The 14566-nt window shown below is 46.7% G+C and overlaps 1 protein-coding gene across 2 annotated transcripts in view; it reads left to right on the top strand.

Annotated features, from left to right (window-relative positions):
- Positions 1-14566, top strand: part of LOC147712346 (uncharacterized) — a 171128-nt gene that overhangs the window by 36814 nt on the left and 119748 nt on the right. For both annotated transcript variants that reach the window (XM_086923041.1, XM_086923042.1), the window contains exon 4: positions 7502-7615. In XM_086923041.1, the coding sequence (XP_086779167.1) occupies positions 7502-7615 (114 nt within the window). The remainder of the gene's footprint in view (positions 1-7501; positions 7616-14566) is intronic.

The following is a 14566-nucleotide window of genomic DNA, read 5'->3' on the forward strand; positions in this document are numbered from 1 at the left end:
CATCTAGCCATTTAAAAGATTTGGCCAGATATCACGGACGTTGGTATTTTCAGCAACATGATGCCCTGCAGAAGTAATCTGCAAAATAAGGTTGGTCAGGATTGTCCAGCCTTGAAAAGGGCCTTCCACTGCGCAGTGGCATGTTTCTCTGCATGTTTTGTAAATTTCACACTAGCTCGGGAAAGTGAAGCCAGGACAGAGGGGCAACACGGAGTTACTGAAGGAAAACACTACTATGAAAAAAACAGATGGGTGCTCACAACACAGCAAATCTGCTTAATATCTGACCAGGGCATCCAGAAAATACCCGTCGAAGTGAAACAACACATTCATATACACCTCACCCTGCCATACTAGACCGACACCTCGCTCGTTTTTTTTTTAACACGGAGTGCGGTGTCCTTGAAGCGGGCGCTGTTGTCAGTGTTAAAGTTCAAAAAAAATAAAATAATAAACACAGCGTGGTGGTCCAGAAATGGATGCGGCACTTAACCTAAAAGTGCAATATAAATAATAAATAAACTGAGCGCGGTGTCCCTAAAGGGGGCGCCGCACTCAGGATACAAATACAATAAAATAGCATCCGCCACTGTGCCCATAAACAAAATAGTGCTGACCCCCTAGATAAAGCCGGCTGTGTAAGGAGCCAAGTAAAAGATCCAGTCCTTATGGGAGATAATAAACGGCGACAAGGCGGTAACAAGGAGGGACTAACAAGCCTCATAATCAATCGGAAGCCAGCATTTACCAAGGACAATGACACCAGCCAATAAAAAGTATGGGCGGAGAGAAGGCAAGGCTTACATAGCATACTCGACTACTGCATGCTCGCAGAGCGAGCTGCACGTGCTGCTATAGTATCTAGGCCTGGTACTTCACCAACAATACAGTCCTACATCTGCCACCTATTCCAATTTTATCTCAGCTCGGACCTACTCTTTTTTTTGGAAAGTGCCATGCTTTCAAGTTTTTGCTGAAGCTGGTAAGATTATCACTAGCTCTGAGGGGTTTGGAAGCTTTTTCCACTGCTGGGCAGCCTTGATCTGGAAGTCCTGCCCCCTGCCCTCACTTTCCTGAATTTTTGTATACAGACCAGATTAGCCATAGCAGAACGTAAGATCCTGCATGGCCTGTAGTAACTACATATCCTGTGTAGCAGAACTGGTCCAGTTCCCTTTAATGCCTTGAATATACACACATTGATTTGAAGACAATCCTCTCTCTCACCTGAAGCCAATGTAGCGCTCTCATTGCAGCCGAGGAGGAGTCCTATCTTGATCTGTTTAATGCCAATTTTGCTGTGGTTGTTAAAAGTATGTTGACCAAGTAGTCCGGCTCTCCCAAAAGAAGAGAATTTCATCACCAGTGCCCTATGTATTTTCAAGAGGATGAGAGCCAAGTCGCCCCCCTACCTGGGCCTTATTAATATGTTTGTTTTTTGGCTTATATCCATTATATACTTTGTGGAGCCTACCTTCAGGGCTCAGACTTACATGAAAAGGAGGGTTGCATGTGCCCCCCACTCTGTGTCTCTTTAGGGTCTAGGGACCGCATCTCCCAGGGCCTTTTTTTAACGGGGAGTGGGGCCCCCCTCCCTGATCCTTATTTGGTGCTGGGAACCCCAACGCTCAGTGCCTTTAAAATAAATGATTATTATTAAAGGGGAGGGTCTTGCGCAGCCCTCCTCCCCGAGCCTTATTAGCGCACGGGGACCCTATCCCTTACCTATTTTTTTTATTAAAGGGGAGGGGGACTGCATGGCCCCCTCTCTTACCCTTGTTAGGCCCTGGTGATTCCATACCCTGGGGCCCACATTATTAAAGGTGGGTGCCCATCCAGGACACCCACCATACTTGCACTCGTTGGAGGCCACGAAGGGGGGAGCCCCTGGGCCCCCGTCCGCCAGCTTGCTCACCACATGCAGAGCAAGACAGCAGTGCTCTTGGCTGAGGGGGCAGCTACTTATGCTTCTCCCTCTGGGACAAAGCAATATTTTTATCAGATTCCTACACCACTTCAGGAAATGGATCAAAACCAGGGAAACAGATCAAAAGTCTGCTCCCAGTGGGCGGGAGAATTTCTAAAGCTCCTACCTTCTGGGAGCAGACTTTGTGTTTGCTCTCACATGGCCGGTGCGGGCAGGAAAACCCCTATGTCCTGGGGGTGGACTCCCCGACACATAGCTATTGAGCCAGTCCTGAGAATGGGGTCCCCAATGCCTTTAGACATTCGAGGAAAAGAGCCATGCGGGCCCCTCTCATTTTTGACACATTTCGGCCCTGTGGCCCCCCCAAAGCAACCAACCCCACACTGCGCATTGCTTTCAGCCATACGCGAGGGTCATGGGGGACTTTGACACAGGCATAAAAACTCATGCTGCGCACTGCTTTTGCCTGCCCATGACAGGGGTTGGGCCTTTGCCATGTGTTGTAGGATTGGTATTTGGACCCCGGGGGATGCAATCCCCCAGCATCAAAAGTGACAAAATTGGGGAGGGTGCCATGCATTCCCCGGCTCCCATCCCCCAGGGCCCTATGAATTTTAAAAGGGGGGCAGCTGCCCTCCCCTTCCTGAGCCTGATTAGTTTATTTTTGTTTAGAAAGGCGAGGGACCTTGTGACCCCCACCCCCTCCCCGAGCCTCATCAGGCCCTGGGGAACCCATTCCCTAGGGCTGTATGTCTTTTAAAGGGGAGAGCGAATTGAGACCCCCTTCCCAAAGCCCAACTGGCCCTGGGAACACTATCCCTAGGGCCCGCATTATTTCAAGTTGGGTGCCCACCCAGGGCACCCACCATACACACGTTGGGGGTTTGCTGGGGAGCCCCAGGTCCCACATTGCCCCAGCTGGCTCCTCGCGTTGCAGGTAGGAGCAATGCTGGCGCCGGCATTGCTCCTGCCTGCAAGGAACATATAATTATTCTGCTCCCTCCAGGTGGGAGCAATATCTTGCTCTGTTTCCATGTTGCTTGAATATAAATTAACCTTGAAAAAATAAGAGGCCTTTGGCTAAACAGGACCAGTTGGTCTAAATAAATGCTGCGGCTGGGAGTACAGTTACAGAAACAATTGGAGGACAGACTCAAAATACAATCAATCAGAAATGGGTTTTTAGGTCTCGCCTAGCGAACGCAGCACATGCGCTACTTCTCCTTGGCAAGACTATTGTTGTCTGTTTGGTGCGCGAAGGGAGACAAATCATGTGCGCGCACGGACAGGCGATTTGCACGCGCATGGCGTCTCCTCTCTGGCGTCTCCTCTGAAAAGGTACAGGAGATGGCATGCGAGCGGACAGGAGATGTGCACTCCGTACGCGTGCACATCTCCTGTCCCCGCGTGAACACAGCGCACGCATGGCACGCTTTCACTTTCCCTCAGGCTGGGCGAGTTTAGCTGCTGAAGGAAGTGGGCGGTTTATGCAGCTAGTGCTGGACACCCTGATGCTGAGAAGGCAGCTGCGCCTTACCTGATGTATATGGTCAGGCCGTTGAGTGTTAATTGTCTAAGGTATACCGTGTGGGCATCAATATGTGTCTTGTCAGTTAGGCGTGTTGATGGCACTTGTCTGCATGTACCATCTCTGACTGGTCTCTTTGCTAAACATTCAATGTTGGCTTATGAGTGGAGAGCATGTGTTGTAGAATATTCTAGGGGGGGAACGGTCTAGGTTTTACAACTCTTGGTAAGATTTTGTAATCTATCTAAATCTTGATGGGAGAGTTGCTCTGTCTCTGCTCCACAATCCACTTTAGGAGGTCCCACCAATGTGACACTCTCCACAGTGGGCGGCTTCTGGCATGAAGCCAGTCTTGGGCTGAGGGTCCTTCTGGGACTGCTATGGACTGCCCTTCCCCCCACCTAATTTTGCCTCTTCCACAATTTGGTTTGACTTTTGATAAAGCGATTGTGAATGATCTGTCCAACTTCATGCAGGAAATTGACGATATTAGCATTACTGCCCTCGCCAGTGTCCTGTAATATAGTACAAGCAAACTAAGAACTATTTATATGGGAAAAAGGGAGGCTGACAGAGAATTGCGCTAATGAGTGAAGCCGACCGTGGATAGATACTGCCTAGGACCCTCGCAACAGGGGATACAACGACACCTGACTACTGTAACAGATGCTCGGGGTAGATTTTATTTAACCACACTTATTCATGCTTCATTACCTAGTCACGGTCCCAAAATCAGAGGCATGGATAGAAAAATTACTAAGTGTCCATGCAGTACATTCTATACATTTCATGTTTTTAAAATTTTACAAAGACATTAGATTGTGTGTATTGCGCCCATTATTATTATCGAAGAAGCTCATTTACTACCATGGGGTATTAACATTTCTACGTAAATTGAATGATGTTTACACCTGTTGTATCATCTTGACATACATTAAGTACGCAATTAGGAGGCAGTAGTCAGTTACCCATTTAGAAATATTACAGTAGGAGGAAGACTATTTTCAGATATTGAATATTACCCCTGCGTCCGTTTGACATAAGATACCTTTGTAAAATGTTTTTTTTATATTATTCTTTTATGTGTGTCGTTTTGATTTTATTTCTTGTGACATCTTCTACTTTAGACAGATTACCCCTTGATCACAAGTGTTCTAAGTTATGGCTCTGATGTAATTACTGATGAAGTTCTTGCATCCAAAATTTGCCCTGTATGACTTTTTATCTGTTTATGAGGACTGTCCCATAAGAGAGAGCTGCTATTAATGTATTATGGCGTTTATCGTGTTTTTTCCATTCTACCTGCATTTTAGATAGATTACCTCATGAATGCAAGGGTTCTAAACCATGTCTTGGACATAACCTATATATACACCAATTTGAATAAAGATCATATTGATTGATTGATCTGTCCCTTGATTCATCAGGCAGGCCTAAACGATAGGGATATTTAGGACCAGTTTACAGGGCATTATCATGAGATAATTGACTGCAGAAACATCAGTACCACATAAACATCAGAATTTTAGACAGATACAATACAAACCCTCTGTATTTGGACAGTCCCGTGGGCTGCATGCTATCAGTTAGTGCCCTCCTCATTTGACGTAATCCGGTGAGCTGGCGACACTTGAATGTTCTAATGAAACCCTAATGTATGGATAATCATATCCACCCTTGTACTTGTTGTCATTGGCCACTCTAATAGCACGTATTTATAACTACCTTAGATATATAAATATTTGTTATTCCTTTGTAGATTCCATTCAAGCCCTGTGAGTACCAAATACATTTCTACAGCCGGTGCTTAATCCAATGAGATGTCTTACCAGCTGATGGGGCAGCTACCTTTAAACCAAGCTATAACACAGGCAGTGATAAGCATGCATGTGCACTTATTTTGTAATGTAGTAACCCGACGTGTCCAATTTGAAACTATACAGAGCAGAAGTTCAGCTTGTATGCAGCAGTTGGAGCGGAGGGCTGAGATAACCATGACAGCTAAAGCGGTCTGTTGTCGACATACCTGTTGTTTACAATACGAATACTTAAAGTGGGCTTAGGGTCAGCCTGCTTTTTAGGTCGAGCCTGGACAGCACATGTGCTTCTGCGAGGCTTGCAGTAGTGGAGTATGGCTTTGAAGCCCCGCCCACTCTCCGCCCATATTTTTAATTGTCTTGTGTCATTGTTCTTTGTAAACCCTGGCTTCCGAGTCGTTATTAGGCTTGTTAGTCCCTCCTTGGTACAGCCTTTTCTGCATTTGTAACCTCCCATGATGACTGTCCCTTTTACTTCTTTAGCGACGTGGTATGTCTTATTTAGTCTGCAAAAACACTATTTTCTTTAATGAGTTTCTCCTACTGCAGGCATGACGCTCTTTCCTCACCATGCGCACTTTCACTTTCAAGCAGCCCCGGACAATGGCGGACGCTTCTTTAAAGTGAAAAAGGTCTCGCATTTACAAGACTTTGAGCTATTGCCTTTGCAAATGACAATAGCTTAAACTCTCTTATATGCGAGACCTATTGCGTTGCAAATGCTTGTTATAAATTTCTGTGGGCATCATAAAGTACTTCCATCAATCCTTTCTTGGTAAAAAAAATGCAGACCTTGTCTGTGGAGTCATAAATAAGACCCCTTATAGCAAATGCAGGTGAGCCTCGACATTGCGTGAATCCATTTGGGGCCACTGGGTAACGTGTCCAGATTCCTGCATGAAGGGCGTGTGAACGAACACTCTGTGTACTTGAGTTTCCTGTTCACGTTTGTCTGCTGGCTACATGCCACCCCACCTGTGATCTGTTTACCAGTAACCTCAAGCCTAGGTCGCAGAACCTGCCCGAGCAGGTATTTCTGAGTCTGGGTTGATGGGGACAATGCCTGAGGGTCAGGATCTAAAGTAGCTCTCGACTCTCATGAAGTCGTTGTCCTGTAGGTCCTGGGCCCTTGGCCGAAGTCAGAGTGCACAGCTCCCTGCTAACTGAAAGTTTCACCCGAACCAGACTCAGCACGACACAGAGCTCCACAGAGCTATGCAGCTCCTAACTGTAGGCTTCATCAAACCCAATGGCACAGAGTCCCATAGAGCTGCTCAGCTCCTAACGGAACTCCATGTGGCTTTTCACTGAACACTCCACCAGATTACGGCGCGGAGCAATGCAGAGCCGCACACTCCCAACTGAAAGTCACACTGGATCCAACAAAGTGCGACTCAAGAGGTCAGGAGAGCAACTCTGCTCTGCTTTTGAATCAAAATCAGAAGATACCACTTCCACCGGAACAAACCTGCTTCTGCATCCATCCCCCGCTCCATCACTGTCGACCTGAACTTTTGACTTTTCCATGATCCAGCACAACCAGATACCTGCAGTTGATACTATTTTTACCTAAAGTTTTAAAACTCATTACTCTGGTTCTACTGATTGGATGTTTGTCGTTTTGGTATCATTTTATTTATTACAATTTACTCTAAATTTCAAAAAGGTAGGACATTTCAGTTGTGTTCTATTTTCACTTACTGTTTACGTTCTGCATGAATTCTTTACACATTGTCTCTAAGTTGAATCTGAATGCTTGTGTGCTACCCTAACTGAAGATTAAGCAAAAGTTTATTTAGTGACTTTTATGGTTCACCCTGACAAAGATTGTATTATTTTAAGTGGGTTCTCACCCTCTTCAACAAATACTCAATTTTCTTGCATGCCCAAAACAGGATTGAAGGCTTTAGTTAGTCATCTCTTTAATACTGTAATGGCCAGGTTTATATTTATATCAACGATTTTATTTGATACAAAGAAGTAAAGCAACAAAGGCACAGGAAAAAGAAATCTTGTAATTAATGCTAGTCTGAATGCCTTTATTGTTAGAGCTTAGAGATGGGTAGGATTTTTTGTTTTTATCCCAACTCCTGAGAAGTTCAAGACATTTTGGAAAAATTACAGCAGGGGTACATTCAAAAGGAAGGATGCTGAGGGATAGATTGATAAATTAGCATAACGGCAATGTGAAGTGTTTGGAAATCCTGTTTTGCTTTCTTTTTACAACAGGTGGCATGGTACCTAATCACAACGAGTTATTTATAATGAACAGAGAAGAAAGTCTACATCTGAACAATCGTCAAGAGACACAAGAAAAACAAAGAAATTATTGTCTTAGCCGAGGTAAGGTCAATGAATGTGAAATCTGTGCCCTTCTGATTTAAGATGCAAGGTAAATAATCCCTCTGCTGGAAACCCAAGACCATGTTTTAATCAGTGTAATTGTTCTACAAAGAAATTATTAGTTGATTTAACTCAGTTTCAGTTGGTTTTGCATTACAATGTCATAACCGCATTTTTTCAAAACGGATGACCATATCTTCATTAATTAAAAAATAAACCTATTTTCTTATTGCCTGTAAACTTGTATATGGACATGTATAAGCATGTGACCCCAACCTCTACTTGGGGTTTGTAATATTGGGTTTACCTCAACATTTTCATAATAAAATATTGGAAACACATGTAGAAACATTATTATACACCCAGATCATTTTTTGCTAACAAAATATACTGATCGTTACTAGCAACTGTCCTGCTTTACACAATTGCTTAGCATACACACCATGCACTAATATTAACCTTTATACACTTACTAAACAATCACTTCCTACCTTACTTCACAAGTACTCTTATGATAAAAGTATTACCATCTTAAATCAACAAAAACTGCTATTTCATAAATATTAAAGAAATATACTTTCAAAATGTAAAAATCTTCTATTACAAGTAAATGTATGCACATGCATATTTGCCTTATTGTATATTAGTATATCAAACCACTCTTTCTTTCATAGCACGTTTCCACCACCTTTCAGGAATGCCCCTTTTTGAAAAACGCCTTCTACTTTTGAAGCAGGCCATACCAATGTAAAAAGCAAATTACATAGCAATGTCAAAATAAAATAAAAGTACAAGCTGCTTCAAATATAGTAACTTTATTACATGTTAGAACTTACCCAAAACAAAGTAAATGACAATATCTCTAATAACAAATGTGCTTATATTGCACACTTTAACACTAAAAATGTTATTGCAAGCATGCAATCTTAACAAGTTTACTTTCAATATTTTCCTGCTGGTGAACACGAGAGACAGGGAGCCTAGCACCTCACATACCTCTGTTTTCCTTGCTTCCACCTACACTTGATTTTTTACATGTTTTTTCCTTACTTGTGACCTTTACTCAGCACAACCGTTCGCTGTTTAGCTGCTGCTTTTTGACCTGTAAGTTAACTTCTTATTCAGAATTCCATAGATAGAAAAACTGTTGGGACATACTGCCTTGCACATAAAGTCAAACACAAGTAGATTATGATAGGAGCGCTGAAACTTTTTAGACACTCACCCCCAGTCACATAACTGGGTTGAATCCATCATCATTCTTTAGCTCACTTCGCCACCCCGGTTCAGACAAAGACAAAGCTATATGCAAATCAGTCTTGACCCTGTGCCTCATGGGAACAGTCAACCCCGAACTGCAAAGCCATGTCTTCGCTGGACCGGAAACCAGCATCCTCGCACTGGTTTCGGGGTAACACCCATTATCAGCCAGGCTAGCTTTAATCCAGTTGCAAAGTGAGCAAGGGGCCCACGTCTGGGCATACCCTGGCAACTTAGGACGAACTAATCAAACACAAGGAAATAATGGGCGGAGCACTGAAACATTTCAGACACACCCCCAGTCACAGATCTGGGTTGAATCCATCATCATTCTTTAGTTCACTTCGCCACCCCAGTTCAGACGAAGCTAGGCTGAAAGGGCAGGGACTTTGTGCACATAAAGTCAACATGTCTGAATTAGCATTAGTGCCGGTGCAGAGAGGAAGTGGGGACACAGGCCTGGGCTATTAGTTAGTGCCTTGCTTTAAGTATTTAGTTAATGCACGGTTTTGTTCACTGTTTTTAGTACTGAATTTTCACCATATCGTTTTTTTATTAACACTATATTGGTCATTTCTTTGCTGGTAGACATTATTTCAAATGAAGGCTGTACTAGATAAACAAAATTGTCTCCTGTGGTTAATTTTTGTGTGTGTTGTTTTAAGTTCAGCAGCTGCAATGCAAACTTCACCTTCTGATACCTTTTCACAACATTCTTCTTTGAGCACCTCTTCTGTTGTAGTCTGATCAGCAAATCAGTACTCCCACCCTCCTTAATGTTGAGGCCAAAGGGTTGCTACATTAAGAGATTCTCTTTCTGGGACACCTGGACCTCCGCCTGGACCCTCCTTCAGTCCGGTTGCTCCCCCACTCTCCTGCTGACCTGCACACTGGTATCGTTTGATCTCCTGCTTTCAGTTCCTGAAACCCAGCATCTCTGCAGCTCTCTGCTCGCCTAGCGCTGCACTGACGCTTTTATTTATTTAATTAACAGCGCTGCACTGTCGCTTTATTTATTTAAATAGTAGCGCGACGTCGCTGTGGCAGTAACTTGATTTCCGCTACACTCAGGCTGGTTTGTGCGTTTAAGGCTCTTTTTCCTAAACACGCTGTGCATTTGCTGCCCCAGTCTGTGCTCGCCTTTGACCCTCCATTTTGTGTTGTTGTTTTCCCCTGGTCCGCCCCTCCTCCCGCCACCGCCTCCCAGCTGCTGCCCCTCCCACCCACGATTAGTAACCTTCGTCGCTCCCGAGCTCTCTGTGACCGCCTGGACCCTCCTTCAGTCCGGTTGCTCCCCCACGCTCCTGCTGACCTGCACACTGGTATCGTTTGATCTCCTGCTTTCAGTTCCTGAAACCCAGCATCTCTGCAGCTCTCTGCTCGCCTAGCGCTGCACTGACGCTTTTATTTATTTAATTAATAGCGCTGCACTGTCGCTTTATTTATTTAATAGCGCTGCACTGTCGCTTTATTTATTTAAATAGTAGCGCGACGTCGCTGTGGCAGTAACTTGATTTCCGCTACACTCAGGCTGGTTTGTGCGTTTAAGGCTCTTTTTCCTAAACACGCTGTGCATTTGCTGCCCCTGTCTGTGCTCGCCTTTGACCCTCCATTTTGTGTTGTTGTTTTCCCCTGGTCCGCCCCTCCTCCCGGCACCGCCTCCCAGCTGCTGCCCCTCCCACGCTCCGCCCCCTCCACCATCCATTAATGACCAATGACCTAACGCGCAGCGTTCACGCGCAGCGATCGCGCCCCAGTCGCGCCGAAGGTGCGCCAAAGGTAAGCCCGTCTACGCCCGTCCGCGCCTGGACAGCGCCCAGCGCCAGACCCCCTGGTCCCCGTACCTCCCTCCCCTCCCGCATTACGTACGATGCCACCACCCTCCTAGCCCTAAACCCCGGCCGTCTCCCCAACTGCGTCCAAGCCGCTCCTGGACACACCCATGGACCCTTCTCTTGCAACTCCTGCAAGTTTGACGGCACCAAGAACAACTCCTCATCTACGAACACACAACAGATATCCGACCCCAACCACCTACAATGCATCCTGCTCAACACCCGCTCGGTCCACAGGCACGCCATCGACCTCTGGAATCTACTTGACACCATCTCTCCGGACGTCGCCTTCCTAACAGAAACATGGATGAACGCCACATCAGCCCCAGACATCACCATTGCCATCCCGGAAGGCTATAAGATCATTCGCAAGGACCGTACCGGACAAACAGGAGGAGGCATCGCTATCGTCCATAAGAAATCCATCCGCATCTCAACCAGCTCAGACGTCCATCTCGCCAACACTGAACACCTTCACTTCCAGATCCACATCGACCCCAAGACCACACTCAGAGGCACCCTCCTCTACAGGCCACCAGGACCCCGCGCACAATTTAGTGAAGACATCACGGACTTCATCACTCCACACGCGCTCCCCTCCGAGGATTACATCCTTTTGGGAGACCTCAACTTTCACCTTGAAAAGAACAACGACCGCAACACCACCACCCTTTTGGACAACCTCGCCAACCTCGGACTTAAACAACTTGTCACTACCCCCACCCACATCGCAGGCCACACACTCGACCCTATCTTCACCTCCAGCAAACATGTCTCCTTCAGCCACACCACAGCTCTCCTTTGGACTGACCACAGCTGCGTTCACTTTACCTACAACAAGTCCACATCCAACAACCACCCCCAACCCACTCTGCGAAGAAACTGGAACAAAATCACCACCGACCAGATCTCCTCATCGCTTCTTCAAAACCCCCCGCCCTCTCCTCAACCCCCGACCAAGCAGCCACTAACCTCACCCAATGGTTATCCTACAGCGCCGACATCCTAGCACCACTGAAAAAACGACATATCAAACTAGGCAGCAAGAAGGCCTCCTGGTTCAACGATGATCTTAAGAAATCCAAAGAACTCTGCCGCTCTCTTGAGAAGACCTGGAAAAAAGACCCAAACACCAGCACCAAGGACGCCTTCAAAAACGCCACCCGCAAACACCACCAACTGATCCGGAATGCCAAGAAAGCCGCTTTCAAGGACCGACTAGATAGCAACGCCCACAACAGCAAGGAACTATTCAACATCGTCAAGGAATTACCAACCCCTCAGCCAACTCCAACGACATCACCCCCTCTCAAGCCCTCTGCGACTCCCTAGCCTCATTCTTCCACAACAAAATTGCAGACATCCACAACAGCTTCGACAACCGACCCGAAGACCAACCCACCCAACCCTCTGCAGGACCCCCACCCCCCTTGAACATCCTCAATGGCTGGAACCCAATCTCCACTGAGGACACCATCCGTCTGATGAACTCTATCCACTCAGGGTCCCCCACAGACCCATGCCCTCACCACATCTTTAACAAAGCAGACTCCATTATAGCACCGCACCTCCGAGACGTCATCGACTGCTCCCTCAACTCCGCAACCTTCCCGGAATGTTGGAAACATGCCGAACTCAGCGCCCTCCTGAAGAAACCCACAGCTGACCCCACCGAACTCAAAAATTACCGCCCTATCTCGCTCCTTCCATTCCCGGCCAAAGTCATCGAGAAAGCGGTCAACAACCAGCTCGCCGCCTTCCTCGAAACCAACAAATCCCTCGACTCCTCACAGTCCGGCTTCCGAGCCAAACACAGCACTGAAACCGCCCTCATCGCAGCAACAGACGACATTCGAACTCTACTGGACAATGGAGACACAGTCGCCTTCATCCTCCTGTCTGTCATAGCACCCTTTTACAGCGCCTCAGAAACGTCGGAATCCAAGGAAAAGCACTGGAATGGATCACCTCGTTCCTCACCGGAAGAACCCAGAGAGTCCGCCTCCCACCATTCAAGTCAGAGGCCACTGAAGTCATCTGCGGCGTACCACAATGATCCTCACTCAGCCCCACCCTCTTCAACGTATATATGAGCCCCCTCGCGACCATCGCACGCCAACACAACCTCAACATCATCTCCTACGCTGATGACACTCAACTGATCCTCTCACTCACCAAAGACCCAAACACCGCCAAAACCAACCTGCATGAAGGAATGAAAGAAGTAGCCGAATGGATGTAGCACAGCCGCCTGAAACTGAACTCAGACAAAACAGAAGTCCTCATCCTAGGCACCTCCCCCTCCACCTGGGATGACTCTTGGTGGCCAGAGGCCCTTGGAAAAGCACCCATCCCGACGGACCACGCACGGAACCTGGGCGTCATCCTGGATTCCTCACTCTCGATGAACAGACAAGTCAACGCCGTTTCTTCATCTTGCTTCAACATTCTTCGCATCAACAAAACCACCATGGGAGGTAGATCCTTCTCCTACTTGGCAGCTAAAACCTGGAACTCACTTCCCACTCGCCTTCGCCTTACTCAGAACCACCTAGTATTCAGAAAGCAACTTAAAACGTGGATATTCGACAAGTAATTCCCCACCCTTCTTCAAGCGCCTTGAGACCCTCTGGGTATGTAGCGCGCTATATAAATCTCTTGACTTGACTTGACTTGACTTGACTGGGGCACCTACTTATGCTCATACTCCTGCTCGTACTCACACCCACACACTGACCCAGGCTCTATCTTTTCCCATAACAAAACAACAAACCTATTGCCAATGCTGGTTGTTTTTTGAGGAAGGGTGGAGATGTGGTTTATTACTGGCAGTTTGCCTTTGGAGAGTGAAAACAGGAGGGGTATTCTATTAGACCATTGATGTGGATGAGCCCTGTGGCCTTTTACATTTGACGTGAGGTGCAGATGGAGGTTCACCTCTCCACTTACAGTGCCATTGATTGTTACACATCCTGTCAGGTACCCCACAAGGCTTACCTTTGCTTGTGAAGTAGTCCAGCAGAGACGACCAGAGCAATCACCATTCCGGAGAAGCCTGTTATGAAGTGGCGGTAGTAGTTCGAAAACCCAGGAACCTCCCCTGGACACCCATCACAGAGGTTGGAGTTGACCATGGGATGATGGCTTCCACTTTCTTGGCGTCCATTTGTATGCCTGTCGGAGTGATGATATGGCCAAGGAACTCGACAGCTGTGGTGTGGAAAACACTTTTTTCCAGCTGCACATAAAGCCTGTGTTTTTCCAACTGCTGGAGGACGGTACGGACGTGCTGGATGTGTTCCGTGATATTCGGTGAATAGATCAGTATATCATCGATATAGACTATACAGAAAATATCGATGTAATCCCGTTAAACCTCGTCTATGAAGTACTGGAACGCTGCGGGCGTTGCAGAGTCCGAAGTGCATGACTTGGTACTCGAATAGCCGAATCTGGTCCGGAAGGCGGTCTTCCATTCGTCGCCCTTCCGGACTCTGACGAGATGATAAGCCCCCCGCAGGTCCAACTTCGTGTAGATGGAGGCGTTTTTTACTTGATCCAAAAGACTGGAAATCAACGGTAATGGGTACCGGTTCTTCACGGTGATGGTGTTCATAGCCCTAAAGTCGATGCAGGGCCTCAGATCACCTTCTCTCTTAGCCACGAAGAAAAGGGTAGAAGACACTGGAGACCGGGAATGGCGTATGACCCAATTGGCCAAGTACTCATCCAGATAGGAGCGTAAATGTTCGTTCTTCTTCTCTGTGAGGATATAGATCCGACTGCAAGGAAGCGTAGAACCAGATCCTGCAATCAAATGAACATTGAGGAGGCAGGGTGTTGGCCCCTTTCTTGT

This window comes from Lissotriton vulgaris, chromosome 5, assembly GCF_964263255.1.
Source record: "Lissotriton vulgaris chromosome 5, aLisVul1.2, whole genome shotgun sequence".
Classification (NCBI taxonomy): Eukaryota; Metazoa; Chordata; class Amphibia; order Caudata; family Salamandridae; genus Lissotriton; species Lissotriton vulgaris.